This window comes from Neodiprion virginianus, chromosome 2 (genome assembly GCF_021901495.1).
Source record: "Neodiprion virginianus isolate iyNeoVirg1 chromosome 2, iyNeoVirg1.1, whole genome shotgun sequence".
NCBI lineage: Eukaryota > Metazoa > Arthropoda > Insecta > Hymenoptera > Diprionidae > Neodiprion > Neodiprion virginianus.
In genome coordinates, this window is record NC_060878.1 from 3967884 (window position 1) to 3988057 (window position 20174).

The 20174-nt window shown below is 38.6% G+C and overlaps 2 protein-coding genes across 6 annotated transcripts in view; one reads left to right on the forward strand and one right to left on the reverse strand.

Annotated features, from left to right (window-relative positions):
* LOC124297263 (carboxyl-terminal PDZ ligand of neuronal nitric oxide synthase protein-like) overlaps positions 1 to 20174 on the reverse strand; it is a 30812-nt gene that overhangs the window by 2238 nt on the left and 8400 nt on the right. For 2 of the 5 annotated variants that reach the window (XM_046748102.1, XM_046748103.1), the window contains exons 2-11: positions 19121 to 19271; positions 14059 to 14130; positions 13054 to 13143; positions 12843 to 12901; positions 12621 to 12729; positions 7142 to 7331; positions 3255 to 3385; positions 2536 to 2721; positions 2259 to 2438; positions 411 to 698 (exon numbers count right to left, since the gene is read on the reverse strand). In XM_046748102.1, coding sequence (XP_046604058.1) covers positions 411 to 698; positions 2259 to 2438; positions 2536 to 2721; positions 3255 to 3385; positions 7142 to 7331; positions 12621 to 12729; positions 12843 to 12901; positions 13054 to 13143; positions 14059 to 14130; positions 19121 to 19228 — 1413 coding nt within the window. In that variant the 5' untranslated portion in view covers positions 19229 to 19271. Of the gene's footprint in view, positions 1 to 410; positions 699 to 2258; positions 2439 to 2535; positions 2722 to 3254; positions 3386 to 7141; positions 7332 to 8290; positions 9703 to 12620; positions 12730 to 12842; positions 12902 to 13053; positions 13144 to 14058; positions 14131 to 19120; positions 19272 to 20174 lie in introns of those variants that run through there. The other 3 variants (XM_046748104.1, XM_046748105.1, XM_046748106.1) reach the window with 3 other exon arrangements.
* LOC124297266 (diphosphomevalonate decarboxylase) overlaps positions 471 to 20174 on the forward strand; it is a 33688-nt gene continuing 13984 nt past the window's right edge. Inside the window, exons 1-2 of the mRNA XM_046748113.1 lie at positions 471 to 607; positions 862 to 977. Coding sequence (XP_046604069.1) covers positions 974 to 977 — 4 coding nt within the window. The 5' untranslated portion in view covers positions 471 to 607; positions 862 to 973. The remainder of the gene's footprint in view (positions 608 to 861; positions 978 to 20174) is intronic.

The window sequence follows — 20174 nt, forward strand, 5'->3', positions numbered from 1 at the left end:
ACATAGTTTGAACCGTCTTCAGGTAAAAGTCCTCGGAATGATCCGATGATCGACAAAGTCAGATAGAGCGGGATATTTCCCATCCTCGAATATTCTGAAAAAAGGTTAGTGTCTTGGCTGAGTGTCGGTAACGGAACCTGTATCCAGAATTATCATTGCTTATTTACTTATGAGGTTGAATCGTTTTTTGCAGAGAAATTGCATGCATTGTCACGGTTGACGGAAGATTTTATTAAAAAATGATCATGGTTACAGTAATGGTTCAAATATTTTCGGCGTCACGAGAACAGATGTTACCAACAATTGTAAGCATCTTTTAGTGTATAATTTTAATTTTCGAAACTACATTTTCTGGTTGCTGAGTTAACATTTTTTCATTTTCTTTTTGTTCTTTAGGTATAGTAACTCACCGTCTGTCTCGTGTTGTTTGGCGGTAGAAGAAGACCGGTTCCCATGGGATAAGGTGAAGGCGTAGCGTAGGGCGATCGTTGTGGCTGAGGTTGATAGGGACTAATGTTGTGGAGGCGTTCGAGGAGCTGTGTTTGGAAGTGGAGCTGTTCGTTGGAGGAGTTGAACCCCTGGCTACCGAGAACGGCGGTCGCGTTTGGTGAGTAAATTGCCTCCGTTGGGTAAGAGTAGAAAGCGAACGAAGGTGGGTCCAACTCCCAGGGTGAACTTGGAGCCCCGGCTCGATGAGACTGCTTGACAAAATACGGGGTTCAATATTCGCCTCAATTCCGCGCGTGGATTTAATTCTGGTGATTTCAGTCACAACTATGGGAACCATTGCTCTTAATTTTTCTACTATAAAAACTTCATTAAAAGATATTTGGCGTTACCTAGCATCTGTTGGTTGCACAGAATCCAAAATCCCTGGAGAAGACCTGCCGAGTAAGAGACGAACACACTGCCACTCAGTATTATTGTTGCGGATCAGCAATTTAGTGTTTCAACATCACGTAGGAACGATTACATGGGTATGCATTATCAATTACTTGGAGCGTTAGAAGAGAGAGGAGTAACATTCAAGCGAAACAACAGCAATGGAAATCGTAACAAGTTCCGACACTACGCAACTACACCATTCCAGCGATTCGTTGCCTTCTATTTTCCGCTGGAACCCTTTCTTTTCTTGTCACTAATTTCTTTTCGCGGAACGTTTCAATTCCCGGTCCTTAAAAATCCGTTGCACACTTGTTGGCTGAAGTTCGTGGGTTCTTATTCTTGCAAAAACGTTATTCTAGAAACGTCGAGAGTGGGTTGAGGTATATTTATGTATAAGATTGAGCACTGTGGCCTCAATTCTACCTGGAAATTTAAAATTCCAATATCTTTCCAACTTCACGGGAGCGCTTTTGTTAACAGTCTTCTCGGGTCGTCGTTTATAAAAACTTACAGTTTACCTAAAGAAAACCGTCGAACTCTTCGTCAAGTATACGGCGTCGCACAAGTGTCTTTCTTTATCGGAGAAAAGCAAAGAAGAAAGCGGAGAATAAAAAAAAAGTACTGTCTGAGAAATCAGGGCCTCGAGCTTTTTTCCTTTTCTTTTCCCGCGATAAAAGTTCACCTTGCTCGCTCTCCAGAGTTTGTTAGAACAAAGTTCGAGCAGCTGAAATGGAACTTGTAAATATATAATATCTATACATATACCGGCAAGTCGTTAGCAGCGAGAATAATAGCCAGGAATAATAACGGAAATAACGTAGCTCCACGAAACGCTTTACACAAAAGATGCCATGCGAGTTTGTTAAATTAAAAAAAATTTCTTTCTCTTTGAAACCCTTCTTCATATCCTGAATGACGATGAATATACCGACAAAGATGGTTTCGTCTCTTTGACGAAAAAACTAAATCGCGTAAAAATGAGGAGCAGAACGGTTATCGATGAACAATGAAAACACAGATTAAAAATCGGTACAAAAATTTTTAATTATTATTATTATTATTATTACTATTATTACTATTATAGTTACTCGTATGGTACGCATACCTGTACAGTATGCTTAGACGTACTGTACTGGTAGCAGTAATAGTACTTACAATTAGTATGATATAAAAGTATAAAAATGCGTACAACAAAACTATCACTACGTCATGTTACACATGTAATATTAATTATTGGGGTTGATTAATGAATGAATTATTATCGGTGGATGTAAAACGCAACTCCGACATGGGCAGGCAGGCAGGCAGGCAGACAGGCAGGCAGACAGACAGAGTCAGGCAGACGGGTGTCATGGAAATGGGTAGAGCGTTACCTGGCCGAGGGTCGAGAGGTCAGGGACGGTCGTCGTCGCCGACATCGGGGCCCCGGGGACCGCTTGGGGCCCGGCAGTCCCGTGGCCACCCCCGCGTTCCTGCTCCCGAAGGTGTCCAACCAGGGCGCCGATGTGCTCGAGGAGTTCCTTGTTCTGAACGAGGAGCTGGTGCGTCCGCGTCTGCGAGGAGCGAGCCGATTACTCGAATTCATTACCCGCGGTCGATAAATCAACACCTACAATACCGACTGCGCTTTTTATAAGCTCGGATCTTTACCTGGGCTTCCACTCGAGCTGCCGTTTCGGCTGCTAGCTGATCCTGAAGGAGTCGGGCGTGGGAAACCGCCGCTCGTGTTTGCTGGCTCTGCTGCTCCAGACGCTCCCTGAGGAGTTGGATCTCGTGCTTCAAGGCGGTCAGCTCTCCTCCGACAAGCAACCCGCAATCGGATACCATCGTCGCTTGCTGAGGAAGGACACCAGGTTTTCATTTTTAATTCGTGAAGCGGAGTTACCGGGTAACCGAGTTTCGGACAAGTCTTGTTGCGCAAATTATCTAGCGATTAATCGGACGAAAATGTGATTACCCAAAATTTTTTATACTCACGAGGTTCATGTTTACATATATTGACTTTAGACCGACTTTTAAAATCGTTCACTTTTGTACAACGTGATCATTTCTTCATTTATCAAGCATTACTGAATATCAAACGATCGTGTAGATCGAAATTCATCGTCACGTTTACGTTACAAACTTGAAACTTAATTGTTACATTGATTGACAAATGTTTTTCAACTTTACGTTAAAATTCCAAAATATTGATTGCTATAAAACTGTGAACGCTTTTCGCATACTCAGCTTCGGTGAAAAAATAATGATTTGATCAATTTTCTGCGTTTCTTTCCTAGATTTTTGTATTACTTGACACTGAGCAATAATTCGTTAGCGATTAACACTCGGTGTAAGTGCACAATGAAACATAGTTTTAGTCAACTTGCCGACGGCGATTGTCTGACGGGTGTTGTTGAAGCTGTGACGACGGGTGCATCCTGGGATCTCGACAGGCAAGAGGTTGTGATATCGGGCGCAGAATCCTCGGCGTCTATCGGCGGGGCGAGTAACGAAATTTCTGAAATAACCGGATTAAAATTACCAGCAATACTGAGAGAAATTTCATTATTCAATATATTACGTAGTCACCAGAACATTAGAGTGAAATGGTTACAAAAGAGAATGTGGTGCAAGTTACTGTTGAAGGGATCATGCTAGTGTAAAAAGTCGAAAAATAGCTGATTTTCCCAATTTTTTTCTCAATAGTTAAAACACGGTAAACAGTCCAATTTTTTTTTCTCAAATCAAAGCACTCACGCGGTACAGAAAATAAATTCCTAAACGTTTATTTCAATTTTTTTACATTTTTTTCTAACGGTTTTCTCGAAACGTGATTTTTCAAAACGATGTAAACACTCAAAGGAAGAGTTTTCAAGCTATCCATCTCAAATTTGGACACAATATCTGTGAAAGCTTTGTTTTTTTTTTATGAAATCTTCATATTTTTAAACGAAAAACTGTCGAAAAAATCAGCTACTTTTCGACCCATTAAATAAAGCTCTGTTACAAGTGCCTGCATCCGATCAAAACCAGTAAATATTTCTCTATATTTTCGGGGAACTTGTTAACTCCGTCTTACGCTTTCACGATGAGCTTGTTATACCAAATTCATACCCCTTTTAGATACGCGAATAGTGGAAGCTTCGTCGTTGTAACAATTACACCCACTTCGCAGGTATGCAGGGTTTAATTCACGGATAGCCCGGCGTTAAGGCGGTTATTAGTTATCAGACGAGCACCGAAAATTCTCTACCGTCATTAACACGGTTTTGGGACGACTGCATGATTTATGGTAGGTCGCGGATTAAACCCCGGGACAATTATGTTCCCTCGTTTATCTCGATTATCACTGATGTAAAGGTACGCATTGCGAAATTTTGGCGAAAACCATGGGATTAACATAGTTATATCATGTAATATAGCTAGTCTAAACTTGAGATTGATTAAAAAGACTGGCTATAAATTTCCTCCAACGCGAATCATCTCCGTCGTTTACTACACCACATGTACGAAAACAGATCAAAAAGAAAATAAAAGAAAAGAAAAGAAAACGTTCATTTCGCATTTTCTCTAGATTTTTCAGATCCTTGATACACATACCGGGACAATCTTTTGAAACTTGAAAATCAATCGCGCATGCGCGAATTTTATCGGCTGTTCGTGCAGGCTGGCCAACACGAGTTTCAGCTGTCAAACTCTTTCTACCGGCGATGTGGTTGATACGAATTTCCGAGGTTAGAATCTCGAATAATTGAGGCAGTGACTCGGAAAGGTTTGGGAAGCATTTTTTATCGGATCGGAAAGTTGCTTCTTCAAAGAACGGTCGGAATTTAATGCTTATGCTCTTTGAAAATTCAAGCGTACACATTGTGCGTAGGTTGGCCCGCCTGCATTGCGGACAAGAATATCGTTGCGGGAAGATTTTGCCAACCAATGAGATTGAATTGTTTGACGCATGCGCGGTCGATTTTCAAGTTTCAAGAGATTGTCCCGGTATATGTATTATACATAAATGTTAATCTATCAAATTTTCTTCAAAAAGTATGTATATATATATATATATACGCATATATACTATAAGTAAATAACTGATGTAATTTACACGAATTGCGACCACGTTCAACCGGTTTAAATATAAAAATATTCAAGCTACACAAAAAGCCGTTGTCGACAGTCTATAATAGCTCAACGTAAACCCGGCGCGGCAGCCGGTCGCTAAGATCTATTGGATTTTAGCAGCCTCTCCCGTTTGAACTTTAGGATATCACGCGTCTTTTTTACACCGCTTACGCGTCTCTACCGAAGGCTTTGAAATCCCACGGCAATTATGTAATATAATATCATACGTACATGTGTATACAAAATTTGTAATAACAACAACAACAACAACGTATAATACATATTCGCATGCGTATTTCCCGACACAAGACGAGATCAATCGTGACGCTGCATATCATAATGCATGCGCCGGTCTATTTTCAACTCGCAGACGAGATGACAATCCGATTATGTGCCTCGAGATGGACCACGATATATACGATATACACACACACATATATATATATATATATATACAGGTGTATACATACAGCTATACCGACTCTATTGAATTGCCCCCTATTTCGAAGGGCGGAACTCATTTCCGCGTCCCTCCCTATCTAGGCAGCTGATTGCTTCCGAGTGCCACGCGCGCGTTTATATACACATATATAAATACGTGAAACGATTCCTCTTTTCGCTAGTTTCTTTTAGTGGAAATTGAATCGTTGTTTTTATTTTTTTTTTTTAGTTTTTTTTTTTTCTTTAGTTTTTTTTTCTTCTTCAAGCGTGTAATCCGAGTCCAAATCGATCTGTATCAGATTGAAGGCGTGCGATAGATTTAGAAAAGATATTTTATAAGAACGAGAGAGAGAGAGAGAGAGAGTGAGGGAAAAGTTTCATCGCGTCTCTTCGTGTATTTCATTATTATTATTATCATTATTGTTGTTGTTATTATTATTATTATTATTATTATTATTTTCTTTCAATATTCTACAAGAGCGATTGATTTAATTCTATGTAAACTATGTATACAACTAGTCAACTCTTTGAACTCGATTTCTTCGCGAAATCAGTCTGCACGCGTTTATGCTACACGTTTGATGAAAGAAAAAAAAAAAAACCAGAAATAATGAAAAAAAAAAAAAAAAATGACATCCCCGCTGATCGGATGCGAATCCGCGCAGAACGTCAGACTTTTTAGGGAAACCTACCGCATCGCATCCTCTTAAAGCTTATCGGGGTTAACGTGACCTCGATAATCTCTGATCCCTGAGCTTCCGACCCCTTCAAAGTCTGATCGGAAGCCAAGGGAGCAAGGTCGAGTCAGAGTTTAAAGGGACTAAAAGATCCGCTCGGCTTTTCAGCCTCGCGAGTCGTCGGCTCAAATTTAACCAACCCTTAAAGCCTTCCCCCGTTTCCTTCTGCAGTTTTATGCTCGTCACGAAAATTACGAGGGCGCAGGGATTATGGTGTGCGATAAAAATTTCCCGATGATTTACCCACTTGCTAAACGAATCCACGTGCCACGATTCTTGTCGGGACTTTGTTCTGCCCGGTGGAATTATAACAAGGTTTAATTATGTGTCAGTTTAACCCTTTCAGTCACGCAATTGAGGTTTTTTTTTTTTTTTTTGAGCCCGGAAGTGCGATTATACGTTTCTTGTGTGTTTTGTTTTCGACGCTGAACGCGAGTCTAATGTGAAAAATTTAATAACACTAAAATTAACCCCAAAAATGCGGCGAAAACGGGGTTAATTATCAACGTTGTTTTAGACAGTCTTCCTGAAGGAGATATATATGGATATTTATTTTGAGACGGTACGATTTTAGGCCGAGAATAGGCGCAAAGTCCGATACTATCTATACGCACCCCCATGGGGGGTGAAAACTACCCCCAAGCATTGAATTTTGTAAATCTAATGGCCGTGCTCGCGACCAATGAATTCCAAGCGTTTTTAGTATACATTCCTACACACATTTATTACATTCTATTTCCATATAATTATTTGTAAAAAATTGTAAACAATTGCGGTTTCACGAAAAATCCTAATCGTCTCAAAGTTTAAATATATATATACATATATATTTTTTTTTCCACCTGAAAATGGAAATAAAAATTCAGGATTTCGCTTAGAATATAAAATGTAAGAAAAAAACAAAGGATGGCACTATGGTGGCTTCTGTGACCGAAAGGGTTAATAATGGTATTTTTATCCGGGAAAGGACGACTTACCTTTGTGAAGCGGCGGAGGAGTCGGCGGCGGTCGATCGCTCGCTGTTTCGTCCTGATCCTGATCGTAATCGTCGTCCTGGTGAAGAGGATCCCTTCCCCTGTCACGATCCTCCGGGGCCGAGTTGAGACTGAGTTTGTGGCAAACCTCGAAAGCCTGACCGACAGTTCTGACCACCCTCATCGCCTGGCTCTGAAGTTTAATTCGGAATTTAAAACGGTGTTAACCTGCGTTATTTACTCCGGAAATATAACGAATTCGGAATACTTTAACGGGCCTTTTTTTTCTTTGTTTTTTTCTTATTATCGCGGGTTTTCTTTTCTGCAGGCAAATGTTGCAACGGACGGAGAATTTAAAAAAAAAAAAAAAACTGAAACGCGATGTCGAATTTTTGTTTCAGTTTTTTTTCTTTCTTTCTTGTTTCCTCGTTCGAATTACAAATTTACTATATTTTCGTCTACGATGATTTATAAAGAATTGTAATTATTCAACATTCTGGAATAACTTTTTAACATCGCGATCGGATAAACATAGGTATTATAAATGAATCGCTTATTCTTAGCTTTATTTATACTTGTTAGTTCTTTGGGCAGAATGTCGAATGTTTGTCTCGATTAAAAATAAACTCAAATTTGCCAACTCGTGTTTGTAGGGATGAAAAGAAAGTGAGAAGGAGAGAGAGAGAGAGAGAGAGAGAAAGAAGAAGAAGAAGAAGAAGAAGAAGAAAAAGAAAAACACACAACGACTAACGCGTTTAAGCCTGATCGTGTATAATACACGGGTTTAATATACACACGCAATGATGTACACACGCGGTTTATGCAAGTGCTCCTAAAAATAAATTCGACAATCCCTGTATCGTTAAAAGTATAAGAACGGAAAGTATTTACAGTAAAAAAAAAAAAAAAAAAAAAAACGTCGACGGAGAAGAAAGACAGATGCAGAGCTGTCGAGAAAAGAAGAAAATTATTATTCTTCTTCCGAAAGAGAAAAAAAAAAAAAAAAAAAAAGAAAACTGCACTTTAAACGACTCGAATTTTCCGTGAGGCGAGATCGACGAGATAACGCGAATTTATTACCGTAACGTGAAAATGATAAAAATGATAATCGTCGATCGGCGATCGATCATGTCGCCTGGATAAATAATTCACCTCGAGCTCTTCGACGTCGTCGTTTTCCTCCTCGAACGGTTGTTCGTCAACGCTGAACTGCCGTACGGATTTCGGTCTGAATCCGTGCTTTCTCAGTTTCATACAATATCCAAATATCTCTGGCTCCTTGAAGGATAATTTCTTCCGCGGTCTAACCGTCTCGTATCCAGGACTTCCGGGGCTCGGACTGCCACCGGAACTCGCGCTTCCCGGCGAGGGTAAATCCCCAGCACCCGAGGCCGTGCTCGCCTTATTACCGTATCCCTTCAGCATCGTTTTTAACCGCTTTATTATCCCACCCCCGAAATTCGAAGCGTCGATTATAAAAGCGCGAAAATTGTCGTCCGGTAAACAAATTTCCTATCCCAATTTTTCCACTTTCTGTTGTACAGAACGATGTTTAATTTGAAACTACGACTCTTCCTCACGCATGTTGTACGATTCAAATTCGGCACTTTAATTATACGCACGTTTTAACCGCCTGTCATTACTCGCCACGTACAGAACGTATCGTTGCGTAATGTACATGATTGTTTATTGTACGTAGAATCGAGATAGGTACGAACTCTCGGAGTGTCTCTTTCACTGTACAACCGGAAAACACTCGTATACGGTATAATGTTAACAACAATATTAACAATAATGATAATTATGTCGAAGATAAGCGGTGGCGGTGGTGTTTTTAGCGTTGGTACAGGTTGTATATACTGGCGGATGTTGTTTTGACAAGAAGCGCGATACTCCTGGCGAGTTAAGAATCCGATCAAAATCACGCATCATCATCATCATCATCGTCATCATCATCATCATCGTCATCATCGTCGTCGTCGTCGATCAATCAATCGACACATCTTATACCTACATTACACACGCCGCAGAATTTTTTCTAGCATATAACGTACATGTAGTATCTAAGCGATACCCACTGCATTATTAACAGAAAACCGCATGCGTGTAAATTAAACTTTCACCTTTTTCGGGCAAATAAACAAATTGTAACTCATCGTCACCGGTTGTAAATTATTATCGGTGCAATTGTACAACGATATGAAGGAAAAAAAAAACAAAAAAAAAACATTATTCGTGCATGTGACAGAAGACAATTTTCGGGTACGAAAAAGAAAAAAATTTTGACAAAAACGAACCGCACTTGCGAAATTTTTTTCAAAATTCACGATCCGTCTCTGTCAGAACACTAAAGTGAACGTGGGTGGGGAAACCTTTGTTAAAATATAGGTACAATTATTATCCTCCGTGTTTGACGACGAGACACTGTACAGATTACTTTTACTGCGAAATTTTCAAAATTGCAAAATTGCAAAATTGCGAATTCGGGGATCTTTAGCGGAGCCCGCGTTGCTCGGTGGACGGATCGGCGAATCGCAACTGAGTCCGAGCCGCGACTCGACAGCTCGCCTCTGTTCTCCTTCTTATATGAATATCTGGCTGATCTCCTTAGGAGCTGCCATGCAGCAGAGCCGCAGAACGTATATCGTTTCGACAAATTTTCCAACGATACTCCCCGCGCCTCCCCTTCTTCTTCTTCTTCTTCTCGGATCGTCGAAAAACTAAACCGCCCGTTTCTCTCTCTCTCTCTCTCTCTCTTTCTCTTTTTCTCTCTCTCCCGCATCCATTCCGCCAGACTATACGATCTATTTTAATAACTATACTCGGCCCTCCGCCACCGCGGTAACCAAGCCTCTTGTTTCGTAGTTCGTCAGAATTTATTTACACTGAAACTGGGATCAGCCTCTCGTTTCTGGCCGATATAATATCTGCCTGCGAACATCATTTTTTATTTTTTTTTTTTTATTTTGCGGAAGCCGTGATCGTCGTTCTAATGGACCACGGAGAGTCTATAACAGCGAGTGATGGGATTCATTCCCGATTTTATTGCACGTCGTGTGTATAATACATTGTACGAATCGTCCGGATAATCAATATTTTTATTTTTTTTTTATATATATATATATTACACAATCCTCTTCCGGTTCTGTGATATATATGTATATATATGTATCAGACTAACTTGAGTATAATAAACTTTATGATTATTTTTTCTTCCGCGATATTCTTGCCTTACAACTTTGGATGCGGAAATTTTTCTCAAACATATTGTTTATACTTTACACGCGTAACAGAAAAATTTCACGCAGTCGGAAGTCAGAATGATTCGCGAAACGAACGATGAAAAATGTGTATACACAAATTTTGTTTCAATCTAGGGTATTTAAGTTATACGAATCGACATTTGTCCGTAATATCAATATTTTCTTGTATTATCAAGCACCCGTTCGGATGTATGATTTAACCCTTTGCGTCATGTTGGCAAGTATTCTCACGCCGTATTTTATATTCTATTTTTGTAGATTTAAAGAACTTTGAAAACATGTTTCTTTGAAAATTAAAGGAACGATTCGTTTTCGATAAAGTTGGTGTTATTCTTCTACAGGTATACATATTTTACATAAATTGTAAGCTTTTGGGATCACTGATTGCGAACCTGAAATCCGGTGTTCAAAACTCAAGATGGCAGATCCAATATGACGGACGAAAATTTCTAACTCGATCGAACCCGGGGAAAAAATTCTGTCCAGGAGTTTTTGGGGTCGCTGATTACGAATTTGAAATCAGATTTTGAAAATTCAGTACGGCGAATCCAATCAGCGAGACCGAAAATCCCTGCATAGAGCTTATTGACCATATTCGATGAAATTTGAAATTTTCGTCCGCCATATTGGATCCGCCATTTTGAATTTTTGAAATCTGATTTCGGATTCATAATCAACGACCTCAAAACTCATACGATACTACCTTGTTATAAAAATTGACTCAGCGCGATAATGTGCAACTCAAACGGTTAAGATATTACACAGTTGTTGGATAAAACATAAAGCGATTTGCAAAAAATTTTGCCAAGTCGATATAACATTGTTATTAACTGCCGATATATTTATCGATTTGCGTGAGTGAATATTTACTCATCTTATAGACTTGGCACGTGTTTATATAACTGTTGATATATACCGATAATATAATCTATTACAGCCCATAGAGTATAAATTCAAGCCTATAAAACATGTACAAATAACGTACCCACTTCGTTTTCACATTCATGCTGGAGAAATTACACCCACGCGATGTTAATGTTGTTACAATATACCAGATTATGCATCGTGTTACATACACGGGAAATGTTTTGTTCAAACTCCGTTTCGCAGCTACAGTCGTTTGATTTACGGCGTGGAAAAGGAGTGAGAAAAAAAAAATAAAAAATAAAAAAAATAGTCGTTGGTAAAATAAAAATTTTACTTTTATATTATTTATACGTTTAATACAAACTTTTTTTTCAACGATACCTGTTTCACTAAATTTTTCTATTCGCTGTAAAAAAATGAAATTTCTCTCAGCGCAGGTATATTTGTACAAACGGTAAAATAATCCCTCAAAGTTCGTCCGACGCTGCGGAACGTGACGAGGGGAGCGTTTTACTTGTATTTTTTCACTTTATTTTGGCAAGGTTGCATTTTCTGCTGCAGCTGCACGTGTTAAACTACGTCACTAATCCGGCGCGTAAATAGGCGCTGCAATGCAACGAGACTCGTCGTTTCAACGTAAAATACACCTATATGCGTACAGATAGATGTATACTTCGTGCGTGTATCCACGCTAATCTCACGAGTATGACGGAAATACACGTCGTTATTTATAACCGTTGTATATCATAGAAATATGTCGCGTTATACGTTAGTTTTGCGAATTTATTCGTACGATAGAAAGCCGACGTTCGTCTCAAGTCGTTGTACTTTCCAATAAATGCGTATAATTGCATATTATTGTACTTTGCGAATTGCTCGTGTGTAATTTAACGATGTATTAATTAATTGACACGCAATTACTCCGTCTTGCGTCGCTCAAGTTTTTAAATATCAAATAATTTTACGATCAGCGACGTGCAGGCGAAAATATTCACCGCCGTGTGTCCGGGTAAAAGAATAACGTAGCTGGTTGCTGTTTTCTTTCTTTTTTTTTATTTATTTTTTTTAAGTTTCTTTACGTACGTCCGGGTAACGTCGTATGTAAATTGAAATTCGTCTGCCGCGGATCAGATGTGGAAAAATTCGCTTAACCGTAACGCGGGGAATATTAAAGGACGCGAAATCATTTTTCTTGTCCGGATAACGTCGTTTGAAGTCGTTGAAAATTTTTGCAAAACTGCAGATGATCGCCGATCGATCGATCGTTCACTTTTTCGTAATTCACTGTTTCTCGCGATTTTGTGATAATATAATATTGCATACGTACGAACGGAAGAATATATTTCGCTCACCTTTTTGCTCGACTTGAAGACGTTGCATTTGAAAGAGTTGCTGTTTCCATCCCGGGCAATGTAGCTGAATATTTTCAAATCGTGACTATCGTGAGATACGTAAAATATCCTGAAAAAAAAATTTAAACGATTTGCACGATTGAAAGGAAAGCGAGGTGTAGTGGAGGTGAAAAATTATTTGGTAGAAACTGGAGCAAGGATCCGAGATATTCTTCAACTCACCTGTAAATCGGATGATTCATGAGGAACATTTTGTTCTCGTCCATCCATTGCTGTTTCTTCTGCGAACATTGACAGATTCGATAAATTATTAAACGCACCGCAGACGCTGTCTCGTAAATTCATTTCTTAGTTCGATTTCGTTATTATTTATCACTGTCGCCCGAATGTCACGACGATTTTTACAATAAAATTAACCGTAATTAATACGAACCTTCTTCTTTCTGAGGGTAACTTTCAGACCGTCGACGGAGACCTCAAGCGTCACTTTTTTCTTCTTGATTCCTTTAGCTTTGAACTCGTACTGCGTTAGAACCAAGAAACATTGGTTTGTAATAGAATAGTACATTACGTAACAAGGGAATAATCGACTTTATTCCCGACTCGACAATGCCCACATTATTGACTTGAAGTCTTACGGGATGTATATTCTCGACCAAAAGTGAGTCTCGGTGAGAATATTGAACAATTCGCGATGAGACATAAATCTGAAATAAATCAGTCATAACCAAGTTGATAAAATAATTTGTTTCGAATAATTATAATGCCAAAAGATTGTTAATGAATTGCTGAAACAAAGGATTCTTCAACAAATCTCTAGTGAAATTTGTTCTTCAGATTTTTATTTCATCGCGAAGTGTTCAATACTCTCACCGAGACACACTTTTGATTGGGAATATCCGTCCGATACGACCTTAAAAGTGCCTTCCTTTTACGTGTAACTATGATCTATCAGTCTGAAAGCTGTAATATCATTGAAAGTTTATAACAAAACAGAGAGAAATGTGATTCAAAATGAAAAAGAAATAGAGAGAAACGTTCAAACTGAAAAATTAATTTGCGGGAAATATGAGGTCATATTTCCCTGATAAATGCGGGAGAAAAGTGTTGGTTTTTTTTTTCTCCCCCATAGACGAGGGAATAAAGTAAAGAGGAAATAATATGCTACTTTCGTCCCACTTTTCAGGTGTAAAAAAAAGAAAGAAAAGAAAAAAATAACAATGAATTACGATCGAGTCGTGAATAAAATTCTTTAGGACAAGAATGACAGCGATAAGTTTAAATGGCCTGAAGAAAATGAGAAAAGCTAAGAGATAATCGTCTCCGTACAAAGGTGGAATATTACAGCCGACTGCAGGTACCTGCCAAGGTATTATCCGAAGTTTAATTACCTCGGTATTGAGTTTGTTAATTAGAAAAGAAAAATCGAGCGGCTTACCCGGATCCTGCGCATCGCCGCCACGATCTCCACTCTGCTCGTTGGCCTCGGTACTTCGAGGGACCCGATGAACTGTAACGTGAGAAACGAAACGCAGATCGTTGATCAAAAAACTGTTTTTTCATAATTTTACAGCTAGGATATATTAGCAGAAAATCGTTTATATCGCGAATCGGACCAACGAGGCTGCGCGTTATTAAACGCTGTAATAATTTCCGCGTGTCAATTGTTCCGTTATTCGTGCAAGAAATATTCATCGCAATAAACAAGAAGGGAGACGACAAGAATAAGTCTTTGTAATTATTATCCCGAGAATAATTTAAATAATATTAAAACCTGCCCTGGATCGTGGAATAAAACTCGCGAAAAGTAAACTCGAAAGATTTACCTCGCGGTGTGATTTTTATTTCCGTTTTTTTTTCCTTCCTTCTTTCTCTCCGCGAAATATTTCGCGAACAATTTACAACGCATTAGACACTAATTTTACACCCGGCACAGAATTCAAGTTTACGAACTTTTGTCTCGATCCGCGTTTAGATAATATATATATGTATAATAATGCTTGCATGCGACATAATAGCGATACTCTTGTCCCAGATTTGCAGGTGCACGTAGTTTTCTGGGTGTGTATACATATACACGCGTGTATGATACATGCATAATGTAATCCACCGTTCCGTAGCCGATGGAAATAGGCGAGTCGCAAGTTAAACCGCGAACTATGAAACAAGTGACGCGATGCCTCCTACACAGTTTGCAAAATTCATATTTAGTGCCCTGGTCAACGTGTAAGGAAGACCCGATGATCCGTCCAACGATGTACGTGACGATAAATAAATCCGTGAGAATGAAGAAAAAAAAAAAAAAAAAAGAAAAAAACAATCTCTCGAATCGGTTTTCATGCAGGTTTTTTGAATCGCCTTTTTGCGCGTTGAATTCGCACGGTAATTGATGATTGTATTTATCGCTGATTAGTTGCTGCATACACTGACAATGAGAGAAATTTTTTTTTTTAACGATACCTGTTTCACTCAATTTTTCTAGTCGCTTTAAAAAATGAAATTTTTCTCAATGTAAACGAATATACGACGAAGGAGGGAACGGATTTTCAATACCGCGTGGGTATAATAATTTATCGCTCCGTTTCACGGAAGACGAGGAGGAGAGAATTAAAAGTTTATTTCCGAGCCGCGATCTCATCCGTCGTATCGTCGTTTCATTCACGTGTATCGTACACGCGTACACGTATCGTATGAAGGTGTGGGAAATGATCGAAATGTGTCGGTGTTACGAGTCGATCAATGATCGGTCTTACAATTTCACGAATTCGATTACTTTTTCTCGATTAATCGAGTATAATCGATTATTTTACCTCGCGATCGGTTTTTGGTTTTTTACTCCCGTTAACAACGCGATACAATATCAATTTTATGCGATTAGAGTGTCGATTATTATCATCGTCTCACTTAATAATTACACCTATTTCATACAACAAGTGAAAGATAAACGAATGTTTTCACCAGAAATTGAAAAAAACATTTTGAAAGAAAGTATAAAGTATCAAAAAACTTTTCCGTTATCAAGACTACGTAATGAAATTTACGAAATTTTGGTTTCAAATGCACCGTTAAAATAAAAAAAAAAAAAAAAGAATTATACGAAATAATCGATTAATCGATTAATTTTTACCGATTCAATCGAGTCGTGTTCGATTATTTTTAGCTTTTTGCCATCGCTGGAATACGCTCTTCAATTCGATTTATACATATGTACCCATAAACGAAAAAGTTTATTTAACTCAATACCGTTTTAATTGGCACGGCTATTTATTAACGCCCTAATTTTGTACAGAAGTTGTTTTATAAATATTCATTCTTCGCAGCCCTCGCGTACTTATTGAATTTGCCAAATTACAATCGCGTTTCTTCTCTCCCTTTTCATTTTTTCTGTCAAAAAATTGAATTACATGATCAGCCTATTCGTATATGTAAATATATGAAAATTTCGTCAATCAACGAGTTTACATACACTCAATTTTACGTATTCACTACTAATTAAACGGTATTATTATAATTATACATATAATATCGTATCTATAAGTATAATACCTGTATAGTACATAAATCTAGCATAAAAATTTAAAAAAACAATGTATCGCCAAAAATAATTTCTCCATTGAATTTTGTGCTTTGCGTGACACGGCGTATAATATAAGGTAGAATAATTTCGCCCAGCTTGTAACTCGCCGAGAGAAAGAGAAAGAGAGAGAGAGAAATAATAATAAATAAACAAAGAGCCATTATATTTCCAACCGTACAATACCCGCGCATATAAATATGTATATAATGCCGTGCGGTAGTAATTGTTCTGTAAATATCGCGGCGAGGATGAGAAGGGAAATAAATAAATAAATAAAAAAAAAAAAAAAATTGATCGTTTCCTTGGAAAAAATGTAGTCGCTCTCCGCACGCTTGCGGGACGCGTTACAAGCGGACGGATGATCTCTGCCTTCGAGAGGGTTACTGCACTTTGATGCGATCGTAAAACCCGTCTATATGCTAAAAAGCGCGAGTCAAATAAAACGCGAATAAACGCCCACGCTATCCGGAGGGTGAGGATACACGGTACAATGAATTTGTCTAATATATAACAGGTACGTTGCAACTTTCTGCACGCCACGAGTAATCGCAATAATCAAACTTCAAGTGGTCCAAAAAAATCGCACTGAGAAAAATTTCATTTGTTACAGTAACTGGAAAAATTCGGTGAAACAGGCATGGTTAAAAAAACCGTTTGAATGTTGTTGGAATTACGAAAAATGAGGTACGCGTAATTTTGCGCTATCGTTTTTTGCTAAGGGAACAAAAAAAAAAAATCAAATTCGAAAAATTATAAGAGACCTTTTTTTTTTTTTGCACAGCATTGAATTCCCTGCAAAATAATATGTATCGGACGTTTGTGTACGTTGTCTCGTTACTGAGTTACAAAATTCAGATAAAACTAAAATTATTTTCGCGTGTTTGTTTATTAATTTATTGGAAAATAGAAGATTGCGTTCCGGAATCACTGAATACTAGCGTCAAGAGCTTATAACAGGCGCGTCTTAATTCCTATTCTTACGAGTATTAAACGTGTGACTTTGATAAACAAGAAAAAAAAAAAACAACGAACAATTGATTTTTTTGGACCGCCCTAATACATATATTTTAACTGTTTATTGCGATTGTTACACGTGTATGAATTTATTACATGTAATGACGCGGGAAAGACAAAGCCTGAAAACTTTCTCTTACCAATTTCCCTCTTTTTTCCACCCCAGAATGAGAGCTACTGAAATAAACACGTGCAGTGTGACGTCACAGCGTCGCTGCCTCTACGGTATCCAAAAATATCTTTTCCTCTTCTTCTTGTTCGTCTACATCTTCTTATTCGTCGCGTGGTTTCTCACCGATCCGCGTATGGCAAAGTCTCTTTATAAAATTAAAAAGAAAAACTCAACATCCAAGCTCAACTACGCGCCTATGAACAGCAGTTTCGATTTTCACCGAAGAAGGAGAAGGAGGAGAAGAAGAAGAAGAAGAAGAATTAGAACAAAAAGAAGACGTACTAAAGATCGGGAAAAAATCGCAATTGTGATTTAGAAATTTCTATAATTCATTTAGAGAAAAAAAAAAACCGCAGCTTGCGTCGAGAGGTGTGAATAACGTCGCTTCGTCAACGGGCTAGTAGGTATACCTATCATCTCGAAACCGTTGCCGCGTAGAAAGAAGAAAAGAGCTGAAAACAAGACGAGACGAGAGAAACAAATGAGATGGAAAAAAGGAAGCGTAAAGAACAACTGTCTATCTCTTCCGGTCTTTCTCTCCTTCCTAAATCAATATACCGCACAACGAACTAACGTCCAACTAACGCGCACACAAACACACACACAAAAGTACAATCTATACACGCGACGAGTACGTGCAACGATTGTTTAGTCTTCGTCGACAGACTTCGAGTTTCTTGCGTATAACATGTTAGACGCAAGTCTGTCCGTAGGTCGAAAGATGCACGAAATTCTTTAGACGTCGTAGATTTTCTCTCGCGGCTTAAGAAGAAACGTATTTCTCGCTACAGACGTAATAATAAGGATGCTGCAGCATCTCGTTCGACAATTCTTTCGGTTAGAAGATTGTTAACAACTTTTACGCGTAAATATACGTCCATCTGTGTCTTATACAATTCGTAGTATATAGTTAGATACTAGCGCTGCGCGATTAATCGATTTTCAATAAATTGAACGATTGATCGACGGTTTCGATTAATCGAACTTGTCTAGTGTAACAATTCCGCGGGTCAATCGTTGCGTGAATCGAAACCGTTGGTTGATCGATCAATTCGAAAAACGATTAATCGATTAATCGAACTTGTCTAGTGTAATAATTCCGAGAATAATTCCGCGGGTCAATCGTTGCGTGAATCGAAACCGTTGATCGATCGATTAATTCGAAAAACGATTAATCGAACAGCAATGCTTTATACGTGTACACGTATAGGTGAAAATCAGAAATTGTTCGTTCCGTGAAACTTTCTTACTTCAGAAAATTCGATGAACCGAATACATTACTTACGTAAACACCGATCTCTTTTGAATTTTTTTCTTCTTTCACTACCTCGCACGGTGTTGCAACCGGTTTCAGTCGGTAAGCTCTTTATTTGAAATTGAAAAATCGACTAACGGTCAATCATTTACACCAGGTAACGTATTTCGCACAAAGTTGAGCGAGCTGCGCCGCGGTTTAAAAAGCGTCTTACCGATCTTGAGCTAACGTCATGTACGATGCGAATACTTTCCGGTGAACCGCGAATCGAATGAATAAGGGGAGCTGCTGGATGACTTTATTCGGAAGAAAAGAACCGGTCCCTTTGAATCCGTCGCTGCGGGGCTCTGATATTATTATTAATATTATTATTATTATTATTATTATCATTATCATCCACGTGATTATTCTTGTTGCCCGCAAGATTATTCCTCTTATATAGATATATATATATATATATATATTATCCCTGTATCATTTACCTTTGCGTGAAAGACGATACCGCGGTGAAAAGCCTCTTCGCTGTGAAGCGGGATTCTCGTGTCGTAATCGTCATTGTGAACGAGGTTATACTGCTTCTTCGAGGGCATCCTTGGCCCCGCTGATGCATCCGATTTTCAACGCTTAACTCCGCTGAAATATATAGAGCACATTTATATATATATGTATATATGTATGTATGCAGTATACGGTGTTACAAGCAAAGGGGTTTCAGAATAAATCCGCATGCATGCATTCGCCGACACGTGCGCTCTGACAATAAACAAAGAGGGTATAATAATAGATATATATATATGTATATATATATGCATATAAGAGTACGTAAATGTACGTACGTTGAACGCACGTGGCTGAGAACTCGACTGGAAGCTTATGGGACCCGATTAGATTAGGATGTAAAGGATGGAAAGGATTTAGACGTGGTATAATTCGTGCACAAGGTATAAGAGAGATGTTTTGTGAAGGTAAAATACATATCGGAGTTTGAGGAGAAAGAAATACGTGATCGTAGAAAAATTTTACGCCGAGGCGACAAAAGTTTAAAACGGCCGAGGACCGCTCGATATTATTACGTCGGTTAACCGTGTTTTTGAAGATCGCATGTCAATTTTTCATATCAAATTGTTTAGAAACCTGAAGCGAGATTACGAAGAGAAAAGAAAAGAACATGAAATTTCTGTACATGTAATTATACGTCGTGGTACGTATTTTTTATCGCGTTTTGATGCGATATCTTAATCGTACACTACTGATTGACTGATTTAGCGATGATGATTTTATTGTGCCATTTCCCACGAATCGATGTATGTACAATGTACATAACGTCGATTCCTGTCACGGTTTTCACATCTCGTAAAAGATAAATCGTAGTTTTTCTGTAATGGTCGGTGCAGCTGAGTTTCTCAAGGTTTCTCATTTTCGCGCACAGGTAATACGTACATCGGACATGACAACAAGGAACAACGAGGCACAATACGTTCTTTATTCGTTCGTTCGCCACCAGCTGCAGGGATAATTGCTCGACCGATGCAGACT